The 17,658-nt window shown below is 42.1% G+C and overlaps 1 protein-coding gene across 3 annotated transcripts; it reads right to left on the bottom strand.

Moving 5' to 3' along the window:
- Positions 1 to 8,500: 8,500 nt before the first annotated feature.
- Positions 8,501 to 12,887, bottom strand: FOXL3 (forkhead box L3). 3 transcript variants are annotated; one of them, XM_087732700.1, is made up of 4 exons: positions 12,752 to 12,887; positions 12,493 to 12,621; positions 11,544 to 11,712; positions 8,501 to 11,190 (listed from the first exon to the last, which is right to left on the bottom strand). In XM_087732700.1, the coding sequence occupies exons 2-4, from the start codon at positions 12,597 to 12,599 to the stop codon at positions 10,708 to 10,710; spliced, it is 759 nt and encodes a 252-aa protein (XP_087588826.1). In that variant the 5' UTR covers positions 12,600 to 12,621; positions 12,752 to 12,887; the 3' UTR covers positions 8,501 to 10,707. The 3 variants fall into 3 exon arrangements, with proteins under 3 accessions (XP_087588826.1, XP_087588827.1, XP_009466184.1); XM_087732701.1 differs by lacking the exon at positions 12,752 to 12,887 and having other exon boundaries at positions 11,544 to 11,610; positions 12,493 to 12,670; XM_009467909.2 differs by lacking the exon at positions 12,752 to 12,887 and having other exon boundaries at positions 12,493 to 12,668.
- Positions 12,888 to 17,658: the final 4,771 nt, after the last annotated feature.

Genomic DNA, 17,658 nt, shown 5'->3' with positions numbered 1-17,658 from the left:
CCTCTGAATAGGGATGGGAATATCACAAAAACAGCCAAGCTGGATTCTCTGTGAGTTTTTGTATCCAGGGAGCATCCACTATGGGAAAATTATTTTAAGCTCCTGCATGGATTCCTTGGATTTGAACAAATATCCTGGCAGTACAGAGATCCTTTGAAGAGAGTGGTTCAATAACTCGTTGCAATACCATCGTTGCCAGTGCTAGAGACTCCTCTTGAAATTACAGGGGTTCTCTGCTCGTTTTTACTGCCAGTAGAAGTTCTTTTTTGTGGGCATTTTTGGAAAGAACTGGCTGTAAAATGCTTCTACTTGCTATAATGGCACCATGTTTGCTAATGCAGGTGGCAGTGTGAGTTAATATGTGATGCAAGTTGGAAAGTTCCTTTCATTTAGCTGGAGTCATGGGTATGCTTTACCTCATCTTGAAAATGAGGAACAAGAAGATTATTTAAAAAAGTAACAACATTTCCAAGACTTGTAACCTAATCCCAGTTCTCTCTGTATTTTTTTGTGTTTCTTAAAATTCCCACATCTGGAGCCATGTGAAAGTGGGATGGCTGGTAGTTTTTACACATTTATGCACGACTCAGTCCTCTGCAAAACTGGTCTGTGGCAATTGTTTAATGGCAGGATGGATGAAATGTTCAAGCACTAGAGAATATGAAAGCAGAGACAGGAAAGGTGACAGCTAATGAAAAGAATGTAGAAGGTCAATAACATAAGCTTGCTGATATAGCATGTATTTAACAAAATGCTTTGCAAAGGTGAACTCTCTGTACTGCCTTGCAAATGGGGATGTGGAGACACAGAGACATAAAGTAACTTGCCCCAAGGCCTGGCCCATGTTGGAGACAAAATAGACCTGAATCTCTGGAGCCAGAAGGTTTTATTCTTAGGCTATTCCAGAGAAAAAGCTGAAATACAGAAGCAAACAAAAATGTTTTCTTGCTTGTAGTTTAAAAAAGAAATACAGCATTTCCTGCTATCTTGAATGAGCGCATTATAATCAGAGTATGGTTAAATCTAATATAGGAGTCCATGTGCCACCACCAGCAATACTCCTTTTGTAATTGCCTCCAGCTATTGCTACTAGTAGTTCAGATTGCAATTTCCTTGTACTGTATGTCAATATTACTGGATCACAAGCGAGGAAACAGGAAGCATGATAATCAATTTCAGTAGCTATACAGTCATTTAGCTTGTGAGTTCGGCAGTTGGAAAAATTTTAAACTTCAGCTCCAGTAATTGCAACCCAGAATTAAGACAGAGATATCAATTTCATATGTGCTGTACACATGCCCACGTGCCTGTAGAGCCCAGTACACAGAAAACTCACTTGCTAATAGGAATATTCCTTACAGGAATAAATTGCAGTTGGGTTTGCAGCTCACGTATAGTCTTTGCTCTCCAAATTCAGCTTATGCTGTTGTCATGGTATAAATGATTCAGATTCAGTCAGGCCTACGAATAAAGAAAAAAGATTCTATACATTAAGATATATGCATTTCTTCTCTCTGAAACGAATGACTGGTGTTAAGTAGCAAGCTACAGCATTATGATGCTGTAGCACAGACCTGCGATGGTTAATCATTTTGTCTTACAAAGCATTCACTAAAGGAAGAACTGAGCCTCCTCTCAAATAAACATCTGTCAAACAAGGAGTGTTTCAGGTGAGAGCGCTTTGTTACAGAACCTCCTCTGCCAGTGAGTGCCAGTGGACGTGCTGGTGGTACTCACACCCAGCTCTGCTGCCTGTCCCCATCACATACGTGGACAGTGCGTGGACTGCACAGCACGTGGGCAGCAAATGTCTCATGAGGAGAAGATCCTACACTGTTTTTAACCATGCAAAATGTGTTACCATTTTTCCCTGAGGAACTCGGACCCAGGCACAAATTAGGCAGTGGTCTCCAGAGATAAGGTGGTCTCCTCCTTGCACATCTTCCCCAGCAGTCCTGTGTCCCTTCTGCTGTCACCTCATGGGAAGGGACATGGGAGAGAGCAGGCTGCTGGGAGTGGGGACTGCCTAGGAGCAGTTCATGTGGCTTGTCCCCTCCATCCACTCCTGGGAGACAAGTCAGACACTGAGCTAAGGGACAGTCTTTGGGGTATACATGTCCTGGATGGCAAAGATCATGCCAGGTGTCTTTATAAAACAACACAGGAGACCATGCCTGTGGAAAATATGTGTTTCTCATCCCAGATATGAGGTTCCCTTAAAGGCAAGGGAGATCTCTGCTGAGAGAGTTGTGGTTGTTCAGGCTGGAGAAGAGAAGGCTCCAGGGAGATCTTATAGCAGCCTTCCAGTACCTGAAGGGGGCCTACAAGAAAGCTGGAGAGGGACTTTTTACAAGGGAGCATAGTGATGGGACAAGGGGTAATGGCTATAAACTGAAAGAGGGTACATTTAGATTAGATGTAAGGAATAAGTTCTTTACTATGAGGGTGGTGAAGCACTGGAACAGGTTGCCCAGAGAACTTGTGGATGCCCCTTCCCTGGAAATGTTCAAGGCCAGGTTGGATGGAACTTTGAGCAACCTGGTCTAGGGAAAAGTGTCTCTGCCTATGGCAGGGGGGTTGGAACTAGGTGATCTTTAAGGTCCCTTCCAACCCAAACCATTCTATGACTCTATGAAAATAGCTCCACCTCTTCCATGTCATGGTGCATCAGCAGAGGACAGAGATACTTTGACATCAGTCCTTACTCTGTGTAGCTGAGGTTGGAAACCAGGCAGGTTCCCTGAGCAATTTGCTGCCCTGGGAGGCTGCTTGCCTTCCTGCTGCTGCCAGCCCTGATTTCAGCTCTTCCCCAGCTGCTCCCCCAAGCACGGGTGAGGACCAGCAGTGAGGAACCGCTGGTAAAAGGACTGAATCAGGCCACCCTCCTCCCTTCGCCTGACCCCCCCATCCTGGTCTGGCACGGGAGCAGGCTGCTACTGCCTTTGGGTCATTTCTTCTCTGGCTGACAAGAAATTTGTCTTCTTTTCTCTCACCTCAGCAAACCTGTTTGGAAGTGCATGCCTGGCTATGTGCTTCCCATTCGGTCTAGGCTTGTCTCGGTTTCATGCCCTTGGAAGCAGAAAGAGCCAAGCTTCCTCTTGAGTTCAGGATCAGAACCTAAACCAGATAAAAATGTTGCTGCTTGAATTTTAAAATGTTGTTTTCCATGACATGATTATGTGACCTACCTTTGTTTATTATAAATCTAATACCACAAGTTACAGTTCAATGAATTCACATTTTATTTGAAATTTTTGTCTGAAGTAGCCTAAAGCTCTTCAAGAAACAATTGCACAAAACCATATGAGAGCTGCTAATTTATAATCTGCAGTGTCACAGCACAACTAGCTTTTCATTTGGTTAAAAGGAAATGGTTACTTAGAACAACAAAGCAAACCATGTGTCCATAGTTTATATTAAATGCCCTTGGTATTTATTAGGGATACACAATGTATCATCTTGAAAATATTTATTTTCCTGTAATTTCAACAACAGCAAAACAAAATAGAAAGTAATACAGTTGCCAAACTGTAGCAGATCTGAGGACAGTTTCCTGTTGAAAGAAAATTTGAGATCCCAAGACTTAGTATTAGCTTAGCGTAACTTGTTTATTTGAGTGTGTACACCAGCCCCAGAACAGAGGTGCTCTCAAAGAACATACAAACATCTTTGCACCAGGAATCTCACCCCAGATGCCAACATCTGGTTCTGCTGTGTTCAGCCCTTGGGCTTTGGGGAACTTCTTCCCTATTTGGACACGTTTCCCATTGGATTCAGGAAGTGTTTTGTCTGGCTGAAAGACAGAACCAAAGAAACCTGTGGAAACAAGCTGCTATTTTGTCTTGAGAAGACACCGAGTAACTGCTAGAAGGTATTTAATTTTCTCTGCAGTCCACATGGCCTTTAATCTGAATAATCTCTGGTTCTGGCAACAGAAGATGAAGTTTTGGTCCCTTGAACCCAATGGCAAAACTCCCATTCATTTCACAAGAGCCAGGATTCAGCCCATGGAGCCAGTCCCAGGTGCTCCAATGCAGAACAATGTTATGGGTTGATTAGTACTGAAATGCCTCCCAGGGCTTGATAATTGCTCATATAGCCCTCAGCCTCAGAAAAGTTTGAGACAGATTAATCACAAAGCACAGCTCATTGCACCTGTTATTTTCCACATTCACTTTTATGGAAAGTACTGCTGCTTTTTCCCAGTATCAAGAGGCCATGCTGGAAGGAGAGGATGGCAGCAGAGGATGCCGGTTGCAGTCAATACTAGCACAGCGTCACGCCTCAAGGCAAAGAGGGAAAGACAGGGAGCAATTTTGTTGTAGGAATAAATATCTGTGGCATGAAACCTCAAAAAAGATTTTCAGCTAGAGCAGATCTTTTTTGGGACAGATGGCTAATGGTCAGTGGAGCCTTTGGGCTCAAGAGGAAAGTTGATTCTATTCTAATTTTTTTCCCGGACAAAGGAAAACATGACAGTGTTTTACCATTAGCAGCTATGGAAACTGCAGCTTCAGGGAGACAGTTAGATCTGCATACATCAGGCTGTAAGACCAAGTGCTAGTACTAACAAAAGGTTTTAATGACTGAGGGAAAGAGTAGCATTCTTGTAGCTGTGCAAATTTCAGGAAGCCTATTTTTTTTAATTATTACCACTGATATCACTATGAAAACTGAACAAACTTCCAAGCCTGTTAAGTCTTCATCACATCTTCAACAAAGACCTAAGAGGGAGCAGCTTTTGTGCAGAACAGTTAGTTTGTGGAGCCATAGCAATAAGAAAGCTACACTGAGCTGCACCATATAGGCTGACAAGTCAAAGAGGATTTTGGTATCTTATTTCCATCCTGCTTAGAGCAAGACAAGATAGTATGTGCCTAATGTAAACGCTGATGATGGAGACTAGCAGCTCAATTCTGAAGTGCAAAACTTTCTTCTGAAATACTCCAGCAGAACAACAACCCCCAAAAGATGAAAGGTTGTTCCTGTTGCTGCACACTGCCGACCCCTGCTATGAAATGACAATGAACACACAGAGAAACACTCATGACAAAAAGAAAGTTGGTTGGGCTTACTGCAACTTCTAGTTTTCTTCTCTGACAGGACTCTGCAAATGCTATTTTCAGTTTCATAGTTATGGTGAGAAACATAGTGTGTTTTGATTCCTAATTTAGCCTGTTTATCCTGAGAGATTCCAGGATCTTCATTTGAAAGATAAATTCAAACCTTGTTTTTCCTTTGCAGTGCACATTCCATAACAAAAACATTGCATGCCATACTTCGTTACAGGGTTTGGAAGACCTTCACAACCATAAATTTAGGAACTTGTGGAACACAATGGACTTCAGGATGGAAACAAGCCAGTTGGCCTATCTGGTCAGGTCCATCCCTTCTGTTTGAATTAACAGCTGGATTTCACAGTGGGAGAAATCCGGCAGTTCTTTCTCAGGCAAAATTCTCACAGTTGGATTTGCCTCCAACCGTTGTAGCTAGGGTGGGAGGGAGCACAACTTACTTTGTTATTTTATGTTAGCTCTCTGGGTAAAAAAATTCCAGTGCAAGTTCCATAGGACTTGGACCTACCCTGTTCTTTAATTTAATGAGCCTAAATGCAATAAGAAAGACATTCCCAGTAAAACAGAGACAGAGGGCATGTACTAGGTTCTTTGTGCATTGCGGTGCATATGGTACCCATGTTCTGGAGAAAGCAATTAGAAGCTGCATGCCGAGGCAAAATAAAGAGGCAGGACCATTTGTTGCTCTGAGAATTCTATCTAGGAGATGAGGTGCTGGCACAGTTTGGCAGACTCTGTGAGTAGAGACATTGGGTATAATATGCAAAGTTCAGTTTCACATGTGCTATTTCAATTCTAAAAGTAATTGTACCAAAGTTAACGGATTTGCAAGGATTTCTACCCGCACAGCAGGGAGGAGAATGCACCCCAGAGGAGACAGAGAGGGGAAAGGCCAGCTGGAATCATCAGTGCAGGATTTCCATGTCTTGGGTTGGGGATCTGAAGTGCTGATCATGGACAGTGATTTGTGTTACACTGCCAGAGGTGAAGATTAAAGCCCTGTTTGCTTAGGGGCATGTGGTCTAAGTTCCTTCTTTTGCCTGAGCTTGAGTGTGGTGGGACAGTGGGGAGATGCTGCCCTCGATTTACAGTACAGACTTGATACACTACCCCAAGGGCCCTTGCACTGTACCATTCGCAGAGTCCCAACAGCTCTATACTACTGCAAGACATGTAGCAGAGAGCTTTTTGCGCAAGGCTTGTCCCTCCAAACCCCTTTCCCTCCCAGTGTGTCCCCTGTATCAGTAGAGAGTGGAGAGGACACAAGATTTGGACCTGAACAGGCATTCTCTACCCAAAAGAAAAGCCCTCTGTGACCAGAAAATGGTGCAGAAATCTTGATTCAGCTTTGAGGAAGCATGGAGCTTACTCTGCAAGGTAGCTGAGGACCAACCTGCTGTGCGGCTGAGGAAGGTTATGGCAGCCCAAGCAACAAGATGGAGCACAACAAAGCACAGGCATGGGGAGAGCCAGCTCTCCAGCGTGGTTTGACCTTCAAATGCTCTTTGAACACAGCTTCTGTTTATACGGGGAGTTAATGGGTCTCAACTAATAAGATCTATCTGACTGGCAGAAAAATAGGGGAACTTGGCTTTACTGGCAAAGAAAAGGTTTGTTTTCAGCTATCCTAATTTCCATTAATGCTCCCATAATGAGGAGGAGGTTCTGCTGAGGGAGAGGTTCCTGTAGGTGAAGTCAGCCACTGCCCTGCATTGGGTGTTATCTAGTCTCTCTTCACTGGTGGTGGGAAAAAAAAAGTGCTGCATCCTTGCCCAAGTACTTTGAATTTCGTTCTGAGGCAGAGCATCATCTTGCTGTGCAAAAAATACTTCTGTGACACCAATGACAAAAGCCTAAGAAATTAAATCATTAGAAGTCAAATCGCTGCAGAATAACCTGGCGTAGCTCCATCTAAATCTTTGTTTTATCATGGGAAGCCTTCCTTTGAAAGGATAAATAAACAGAATACCCCAGGGTCCCTCAGTGAGGGCAAGCCTAACTTCTCCCCAGAAAGAAACCTTTCATCTTTCCTTTGCAAAGGTATTTATGATCCTAAAAGGAGAGGACAAAAGGCTTGTTCTCCCCCCATCTAGCTCACCAGCCCAGCAGGGAGGAGCTGCTCTCCCATGACCGCCTCCTGCCTCATCTCAGGCTTGGGACAGGCAGTGTCAGCTCCCCAGGGGAAGCACCTTTTTTGGGGTTAGGAAATCCATGGCTCATTCTGGGTCTCTCTTTGCAGTCAGGAAGACCCCTCAAGACGAGGAATTGAGCCAAACACCAATACCTTTTTTCAATTTTGCTGCTGTGCACAGCCTAACCAGCCCGGTGATGGCCTTGGTGGGGTGCAGACGCCTGCCCTGCACTGCTCAGCCCTGGCTTCAGCTCAGCTTTTAACCCATGTACCAAATCAGCTATGTCTAGAGAATATTCACCTGCTTCAACACAGGGCAAAGAGAGAAGTTCCTGTGAGATTTTCTTTTTTCTTTGGTTATGACTTTATGCAAGTGGCTGACAGGCTGTGACAGAGCTGAAGAAATAGCTCTAGACTCAGAGTGCAGGGATAAAAAGAAAAAAAACCTAGACTTTTTCCCTCCTTCCCTCAGAAAAGGTAATTTACGTAAATTTATCCACGACCAGCATACGGCAATAGCTCACAACTTTGTTAATGGAAACCTGGTGATCCATAACACTTGTGTGGGAGACATTTGCTCGGGGGTAATACAATATTAATGTTAATATCAATGATCGATCAGAGGATTTGCAAGAAAGGCATAAAGTATTTAATTATAATTACATTGGGAATGGCTTTGTAATGGCTACGACATTTGAATAAGGTCACGTCTAGCCCTCACCCCTGTTATGTTGTTCTATATTAAATGCCATTCACTTCAAGTGCTGGAAACCTTTCTGGAGTCGTCAGAATATAATATACTGGGTAAATTGAAATATGTCCCTTCATTTTTTGAAATATGATTGATATCCTTTGCAAAACAAATGTTAACACCTATTTGTACACAAATTTCTTTGATTATGTGTTAGGGAAACTCACGTATGACAGTCTCTCATAGCAGGCACTTTACTGTGAGCAAAGGACATGGCTATTTGTGAATATTAATTTGTCTTACCGAAAATGGTTTTGGATCTCTGCTGTAAATCCACCTGAGTGTATTTCTGCCTTTCCTAATACCTTTACCTATATTGCTTAGTAGCCATAACTGTATCTCCATTGGTCTCAGCAGCCCACGGTGTTCACCTGGGTGAGGTGTATGTTTAGTAGGAACTTTTGCTGTCATTGAGTTACCTTTTCCTAACAGCATTAACAAAGAACACATAGGAAGAATCATATTCGCACATTTCACAGCAAAAAAAAATATATTTCAAATATACTGCAGATGTGTACTATAACTACCAGCCTAACAGCAGCATTGCCATGTTTAAAGCAATCAAGAAAAAAATCTGCATATAAAGCATGAATATATAAATGTAGGTAGGATCCTAGAAGTGCACACATACCAACCCACATGTGAGTGCATGCATACATTGAAGTACTAAATAAGGACATACTCTTCCCACACCTATTTACTACCGAGCATAAATACTAAAGGAGCAAATTCTCATCCCTCTTCAAATGAGAATCCATCTGTCCAGTGACCCCAGAGGTTTTCTTCTTTTTCTAACCTCAATGTAAATAGCAGATCAATCAGGTCTAATGAGTCAAATTTTGCTTTCAGATAATCACCCAGAATAACCATTGATTCACAGAGAATTGAAAGCTCCCATTTGAAGGCAGAATTTGGTCACAACAAATCATCCCTTCAAAGTCTGGAAGACATGCAGTGATGTAAATGACATGATTTTCCATTTCGTCTTTTCTGAAGAAGAAGCACAGACTTCTGCATGCTATGGAAATGCCTGAAGATAGCAAGTTTTATAGTTTTCCAAAAAATGAGCATTTATTACCAATCAGTGTGAAGTACCACTGATGGTAAATTTTAAGTATATGGCAGGAGTTTCAGCATCATGACAACATATATCATGCATTTTTACAACATATAAGTGCAGTGATATTGCTCCCTTTCTCAATAACAATATATAAGAATATATAGTATAAATGTACAGTATATATTAGACACAATGTAAAATAACTTAGTGAAATGTCAAAGCTTCTGCATAAAAATTCAAGTCATGCCTGAGCATACCTCTAGCACAATTTTGCTTAATCTTATCTCATATACCTTCATTTACCTTTAGTTCATGTTGCAAAGATAATTTTATATCTCTCTATATAATTGCTTAAAACCACCAGAATCCTTGTCTTTTTTTTCTTTTATCTGCAGTAGGTGGAGATTGTAGTAGCCAAGCCAAAACCAAGACTTTGTGGAGTCTTTACTAATGCTGCCGTTAGGTACTGGAAGCAATTAATCGTGAACAAGTTGTATAAAAGCAAGTTCTTAAATGCTCGTTACAGTTCATCATTGTCCATCAGGTTCTGTTCTGAAATAGCCCACTGCATGTAAATGATAACGAAATGGCTTTCTTTAGAAATGGAGCTCATGATCTAACATTGCTATCTGTAAATTATAAATCTCACCAGCTTTGCTGAAATTTTATCAAGTACCACTTTGGTAATTGCTTGCAAGAAGGATCAATAAAAATCTATTTAATAGGAATACACAACTTGTCTCAAAACAGGTAGGTGGAATTCTGGCTTTGGTCAAACTCTGGATACAGCTTCTTGCAAGGCCGTGTCTCCCTTCACATTTGCTAAATGAAATATGTTCAAGGACATTCCTGCAGCATCTCAGGAGGCTTTCTGATAGTATAAGAGGAGAAGATTGTTTTGTTGTTTTTTTTTTTTTAAACCAAGGCATTATGAGGCCCTGTGGCTCTGTCACATTACCCCTCAAAGTCTATCAGAGTTCAACAGCCTTGCAATTAGCTTTCTTGGAGTTATTTTGAATGCAACTTCACTTCAACAGTTTAAACAACTCTGCCCTGAATATCAATAAAAATATACTTTAAACACTTATTAATAACTACATTTTCTAATTAATGATGAATTAAAGCTGCACAGCAGTTTGAAACATGATGTAAAATAAAAAATAAGGGAAGACAGAGTGATTTTCTGTGATTCTTTTTAAGAAAACGAAGTCTTCATGTCCCCCCCTTACATTCTCAGACAGTGTAAATTGACAGAATTACACTGGTTTAGATCAGCTTAAGTTCTGACCTATATACTTCAGTGGAATTAATCCTAATTTCCACCAGTGGAAGTGGACCCAAGTTCAATTTATTTTTAATAAAGCAACGGGTGATAAGCACGCTTCTTTTCTGACAGATTCTGCTTGAGAAAGGAAATTCTTTGTGGTGTTAAATGATGTCCACAACAGTTTAGAAAACAAAGCTAGAATTTAATGAATTTCAGCATAGTGAAAACTGATATTGGTAACTGTTATTTATGCTTTAACCTTAGCAAAGTTCTTTCAGTACAGACAGAGTATCAGCTGGTGAATCGGTAACCCTTTCTGAGTACTGCTCGGGAAGAAAACAAGGAGGCAGGCGGCTGATTTTCAGTGTCATGAGGCTGCTGAATACACGGCAACTCAGACTTTGTTACTATGAATAAATAACGTCACATTGTCCAGAACTGGAGATTGATTTGCTGGGCCTCCAGTAAATGATATTTATTTTCTTGCATATTATACTGAGATCTCAGGACAGGCAAAGGGTCGGGGGCTGAAAGAATGTAATCAATGCTGAATTTAATTTCAGAATCCGATTTTGCTAAGGAGGAATTGCTTAGGCTCTGCCTGTTGGTCATGCTGTTTGGAGCAAACCCACGAGGCTCCAGTAGTCTTGGTCCTGATTCAATTCTTTCATGTTTACTTTCAGAAGAGGAAACGTTTTTTAAAGCAGAGTCCATAGAAGACATATCGGGGGATGAAGGACTTTTCCCTCTGCTTGGTCTCTGCTCCTTATGTTCCCTCTTCACATTCCTCCTCCTCCGTCTTCGCCTGTAATTCCCATTTTCAAAGAGATCCAGCATGGATTCGCATCCTGTTGCAAAGCTCCAATAGTTTCCTTTCCCCTTCTCATTCCCTTCTGTTCTGGGAACCTGTATTTATTTAAAGGCAGTTCAGTATTTGTATGTGTTACAGATGCTGCTGCTGAACATCTGCATTCATTTACATTCAAGAATGGTGTAAACACATATGACAAGACTTTTAAGCCTATTCTCTTTCGTTATATGAATAGGATGTAAACTGCATCCGCTTCAATTTGTTATCTACTAGCATGCATCAGACAAGGACATACTCTTTATCTCTATAATTGACAATTCAGAGAGATTTTAAGTGATTCGCAGCTCAGCTGTTTGCTTCCCTTCTTTCCTAGTGATGAGATTATTCCTGCATATATTTTTTTAAGCCATGCACAGTGTGTATGTAAATATACAGTTACTGATCTTACCTTTACAAAACAACTGTTAAGCGATAAGTTATGTCGGATGGAGTTCTGCCAGGCTCTTTGATTTGATCTGTAGTAAGGAAATTTCTTCATTATAAAGTCATAAATGCCAGAGAGGGTGACTTTATTTGAAGGACTTTGCTGGATGGCCATTGCAATTAAGGCAATGTAGCTGAAAAAAGGAAAACTTGCTGTTACACCATCACCTCATTCACAAACTCAGTTTTTAGGATCACATGAGTACATGTGTGCCTATATCCCACTTCCAAAAGTTCTCCCGACGGATCTGCATCCTGACCCGAGACGTCCCAGGGATAAGCCCCGAGTGTGGTCCTGCCTTTCTGCCCCAGTCCCCCTGGGTGATACGCAGGCGTTACTTCCAGGCAATTGAGTCCCAACCGGGCTGTTTGCCCTGGCACTCAGTGAAGAAAGCTTAGATACGGATGGATTACAGAAAGATCACCACCTCTCAAATCCCATCAGAAAAGTTTCCCTGAGCTGGAAGGCTGCGGTGAGACAGATCAGGTTCAGAGACACTGTCACTGGAGACCTTGCCTGCTTGTGGAAAGGACCTTAGCTTCCCCTGCGAACATCTACATCGCACATCTTCCCACCACACTGGGGAGTATCTGCACCCGATTCACCCGCTGGCACATTGCACATTTAATTTCCCTTCTCCTGGGGCTCCTGGAGGTCAGAGGAGACCATCTGAGGTCTGGTGGCTCAACGGCATGCCAGAGTTGCTGTGACCCCACACAGGAGCAAACAAATCGTGAACACTTCAAACATGAAGACGGGGGGAAATCTGCCCGCTGCCGTGCCTGCGCCGGGGCCAGACCCACTATGCACACCTGGGGACAGGTCCCACGCTCCCCCGAGAGCTGTGATCCCACCATCCCAGAGCTCAGAAACCTTCCCAGAGATAGGGGGACTTGGAAAAACTTCAGCTTACCTGTATGCTGGTCTGGTGAATTTTTTCTCTTCGTCAGAACTACAGGTAGGATAATCGTCCCCATCATAATTAAAGCAGTTATAGGGGTACTGCGTGTTGTCAAACATCGTCCTGCTCCTTGCTCAGCTCCTGTGGAGTGAGAGAGATGGAGTGATGTTTCTCAGAGCTTGGACTCCCTCCTCCCTTCTTCCCTCCCCTCTGTCTGTCTCGTTCCCTCTCTCCCCCCTCCTCACGCTCCCTCTCCTCCGTGCACACATACTCTCCGTGATGGGGTGGGGATTGTTTTTGCAATTCTCGCGTCCCAGACAGCCCGTCTGTTAGGATATTATTTTTCTGGGGGGCTTGTTATTGTTGTTATTGCTGTTGCCTCCAATGGGGTGGCGGAGCCAGGCGGCTGGTGACTGATGGAGCTGGTGAATTGGGGGTGAACCTTTGAACCGGGGTGTGCACCGCCGGTAGCTCTGCGCAGCTCGCTGGGTGGTCTGGGCTGGAGAGAGGCCAGCACTCCCCCCGCCACATCCACAACGTGACAAAAGCAAACAGCATGATGTTAATAAATCATGCTTCAAGGTCTCTACTTGGAAATTAAACTTTGAGAACAGAGTGCAGCTCCCCCCAGCCCCCGAGTCCTCCCCCTTCGTATTTTTCTCTCCCCAGCAAAGCAGGGTGGCTTTCTTATTTATTTATTTTTAGAAACCCGACGTACAATAAACAGACGTTCCAGGCAGTAATGCACGCTTGTCCTGATCTGCAATCTATAATACAGTATAATAGACATACATTATATTTCCATGACTAAAGGAAAATGTCTGTGTTCAAAGAAAGTAGAACAGAGGGATATGAGGGACTACTGTCAAGCAGGAAAGTAAAAGGAAAATAGCTGTAGGCAGGAGAGCTGCCTGTGTGGGCTTTGATCTGAAGGATGAATTAGACTAATAGCCCTGTGTGTTGGCATCCAATACTGTAACAATTTAATAGTTTTTCAATGCTTTGGAGTGTTTTCCAACAAGTGATGTAAACCAAAGGCATCACGCACCATTTCAGGGGGGACTAAAAAGGTGTATGCCACATGACAATTAAATTATTTGAAGACAGCTCTGTCCCAGGAACTAGCCCCAGGAGGAAATGGGTATTGGAAAAGAGAAAGCAAATTGGTGTGCGGAGAGTTACCTGGATGGAAATATAAAAGCAGAACCACTAGCAATGCAACTTTTGTTTTCTATAGCATCTTTCATACAAAGTATGTCCCCAAACCCCTTTTGGAGTTAAAGGATACAATTAGGGGAAAATTCATCCAAGTGATAAAGAACCCTTTAAAGTGATGCTTAAATGGTTCTTAGAGTTTTGACAAGATGGACATAAGAAAGCTTTTTCTGTGGAATATAACAATACATTATAGCGGGGAGTAGGGGAAATACATGGCATGAAAAAGTAGATACAAGAGGTGTTTTCTTGGGAATATAAAGTCAGGGCAGATACCCAAAATAAAAAATTATCTCCACTCTGAAATACATCAATAGGCATATGCATGAGGCATCCACTGCAGAGGAGGTCTTAATACAAAGGGTCGGCTACTGCTGCCTAAGGCGTTAGCAGGGCTTTAATATTGAGTAAGATAGAGCAGATTCAGTGGTGGAGAATGAAATATATGATGTCTGTCTTCATTCATACTCTGTCCAGCTGGACTGAGAAGGTTTAAAGTAAAGAAGAAGCTGGGCCACAGACTTGGGAAGACTTTCCCTCACTAAAAACAGAGATCCTTGAGGCACAAGTAAATGTCCACTTTGATTTTTAGCAGTGGTTCTTCTCTTTGGAGGTGTTTTACCTCACTGAAATTCCAGTAATTCAGTCTTGCTTCTGATTTATAACAGTTTTTAAAAAGCAGAACTGGGTTAGTTGACTCTGATTTTACACAACCAGTTAGCTCCCTTTTTTCAGTTCTTCATACTCTGTTTATGAAAATTCCCTTGCTAAGAAAGTCAGACAATAGACTTTGACCAAAATCCTCACATATTTACTGACAGTATATAATAGGTAAAGTTTTCTGTAATGGGAATTAGAGCAAGTGATTGTCATGTCATACATTTAGTAATGTTATTTGCCTCAATTCCTGTATTTTCTTGCTGTGGTGAGTGTAATCAGCTCACCCATGTCCAGCACATCTATAACATGCATTTTGGCTGGTAGTTAGCTCTACTTTCTGTGCAAGAGCTCATGGCCACCATATTCCTCACCCATTTCAGTGGAAAATAACACTTAGATTAAATTTTCATCTCAGCAGCCGGTTTGTGAGTCTAAATTCAGCAAATGGAGGTGGGTCGTAACAACCAGCACTGGTGTCCTTCAGCAGCATCTCAGGAGTGAGTGGGACCATGGGTGGATGGTGCAGGGGCAGCTTGGCAAGATACATAGGAAACTCCTGCCATTGCCATTTGTGTAATACTTAATCTGTGGATAAATATTATTATTTCCTGATAGCCAGCAGTGGGCTGGAGGATTGAGTTTCTGGCTCTGTAAATATCACTAAATTCATCTGCTACAAATTCATATAGGCCATATGAAGAATGCGGACTGTTTCTGAGTCCTACAAGATCAGAAACAAATCATGTATTGTCTCTCATAAACCTCTCTCCGAAATCCAGATATGCAAAACCGGCTGAGTATTCCTCAAGGTATTTCTTAAAGCCTGCGTACCGATATTTTATCCCCAAGTGAATGTTTATGGTCCAATTATAATCCTTGAAAATAATATTCATAAGGAAATGCTAACATGCTCTTATATGTACCGTGGTGGAGCTAGCAGGTGCCATGCTTATGGTGGCAAAACATGTTGTACAATAGCTTTTCCCTAGCATCTGTGCAGCCATTATAGTTTAACTAGAGTAACTATAAATCATCCTTGTCATTATCATAAAAGCATAATTTTGCCAGGCTAGTGTTTTCTTATGTTGTATATTTTCAGAACACAAAGTTGTAAACCACTTCATTTGAGATTGTAAATAGGCAATAAAAATGCTGTGAAAGATTTGCCTATTTTTTTTAACATTGATATTAAAAAGTTATTTGCAATTTTTGTAATTATGATGCAGATTATGAAAATTGTACATGAAATTCAGACTGGTCATAAATCCAAACAGGGCTGAATTACTAATCATTATAGCTCCTCAGAATAACAGTGGGTACCTCAGTGTGTAGGACTGCATGCTGACATCCCAGTCCTCTTACTGGTGTAGACTGGCATTTCCCAGTAGCACGGCTTCTCCTGCTCTCTCACTGACTTGGAAGCCAGAGCTGGTTGCAGTTTAGGACTTTATCCCAAACTTTTAAAATTTATCATAGAATCATAGAATTAGTTAGGTTGGAGGGGATCTTTTAAAGATCATCTAGTCCAACCCCCCTGCCATGGGCAGGGACATCTTTCACTAGATAAGGTTGGTCAAAGCCCCATCCAACCTGGGCTTGAACATTTCCAGGAATGGGGCATCCACAACTTCTGGGCAACCTATTCCAGTGTCTCACCACCCTCACAGTAAAGAATTTCTTCCTTATATTCAATCTAAATCTACTCTCTTTCGGTTTAAATCAGTGGAAACAGGTGGTGGCCTTCAGCAGGCTTTGGATCACTCAAAGGTAGTGTATACCACCAGTAAACTGTTTTTTATTACAAAAGGTCTGTAGCTCTTGCAAACAAAGAAGAAGATGGAGAAATGAAGGTGGTAGTACTTACTCTCCCAGTTGCTCTGATATGGGATAAGGAGAAGGAGAGTTCCCCAGACTTGGCTGGGTATTTGGCTGCAATGGCACCCAATAACCCATATAAGGGATCTTCTGACATTCAACTCAGTGACCCTCATTTCTGGGAAAGTGATGAGTCTTGCCACACTGTCCACCTGCATTTCATCCTAAATTGCTCTCTGCTTTACCCACATCCATCGGTTGAATTGCTTTCCCTTCTGCTTCTCTTCCGTGTTCATACTTAGAACTTCATGGAAATACAATTTGCACCACAATTTGTGATTTTCTGCTGGAGCTCAGTGAGAATTGTTTATATTTCCTAGCTAGGGGATTATTTTGGAGAGGCATTCCTCATCTGCATGCCTTCTAGCTGCAGCAGTGTAAACCTCATGCATAAAACACAGCATGGGTTTCTACCGAAACAGGAACGTGGATAAGAAACCTTCAATAACAATTCATCACATTAGAGGTGGTAAATAAGAGAGCAACTATATAAACTAGTTCAGACATATTATTCCTGCCCTAGGTAGATATGAAGATTCACAAGGCATATGTGAAAATCCATTTCTGGAGATGCTCAGTGTGTTTTGGTAGTGAAAAATAGGGAAAGAAGGGTTTTCAGGGTGAGAAGCCATTTCTCCTACCTGCTCCTGGGTTGTGACTATTGGTCAAAAAATGTTTTTTTCAGAAATTCCAGCCAGCCAAGCTGAGGGCTTTCCACAGTCTGGTGAAGCCCTGTGACCACGTTGTCACCAGGATGGACTGTATTCCCCTTTGGGCCAGGGCGGAGTTTAGAGTACTTTCTTATCTGCTTCATGTGCAGACCTGGTACTCCACTCCATTACTCTCCAATGCAACAGACTGTTCTTTTTTCTAACATTATTTCCCTTTCCCAGAGCATTGCAAATCCTTTTCTAGTGAGAAGCTCTCAAACAGGTGAAGTGACAACCACCAACTGGGCAAGAAGCCAGGAGCTGTGGAGAAAGCCTGCAGGTCTTGAGACCAGCGCTTGGGAGTGCTGCGTTTCCTGGTGGAGCTGTTCACACTGACGTTTGAGGGTTGACTGCGAGTAATATCACATGAATTAGCCACCACAATATATTATTTCTCCTTTGTTCCCGCAGGGTCATGGCTTCAAAGACAGTGGAGCGAGAACATAGGGAGGTCACTAGCTTTTAGACATTTATTAAGTAAAATTCTTGACTTTTTTAAACACATTTTCTACTTAAAAACAAAAATGATGGAAAGAGAATTAAAAAGTTTTACAAAGAATTAAAAAAAAAAATCAGTTTAGGTTGGACAAAATGTTCTGGGTTCACCTAAAAGGATTTTCAAAATTTTACATTCTGTCCTTGGTTTGCCCAGCACCTTTCTGCAGGAGGCATGCTAGCAGTTAAAAGGCCACATCCCAGTTTCTCTATTTGATATGAA

This window comes from Nipponia nippon, unplaced genomic scaffold (genome assembly GCF_047370975.1).
Source record: "Nipponia nippon isolate SJK-2023a ecotype South Korea unplaced genomic scaffold, ASM4737097v1 scaffold_5, whole genome shotgun sequence".
In the NCBI taxonomy this organism is placed as follows: Eukaryota; Metazoa; Chordata; class Aves; order Pelecaniformes; family Threskiornithidae; genus Nipponia; species Nipponia nippon.
Note: the sequence above shows the minus strand (reverse complement) of the source record. Positions and strands in the feature narration are given on the sequence as shown.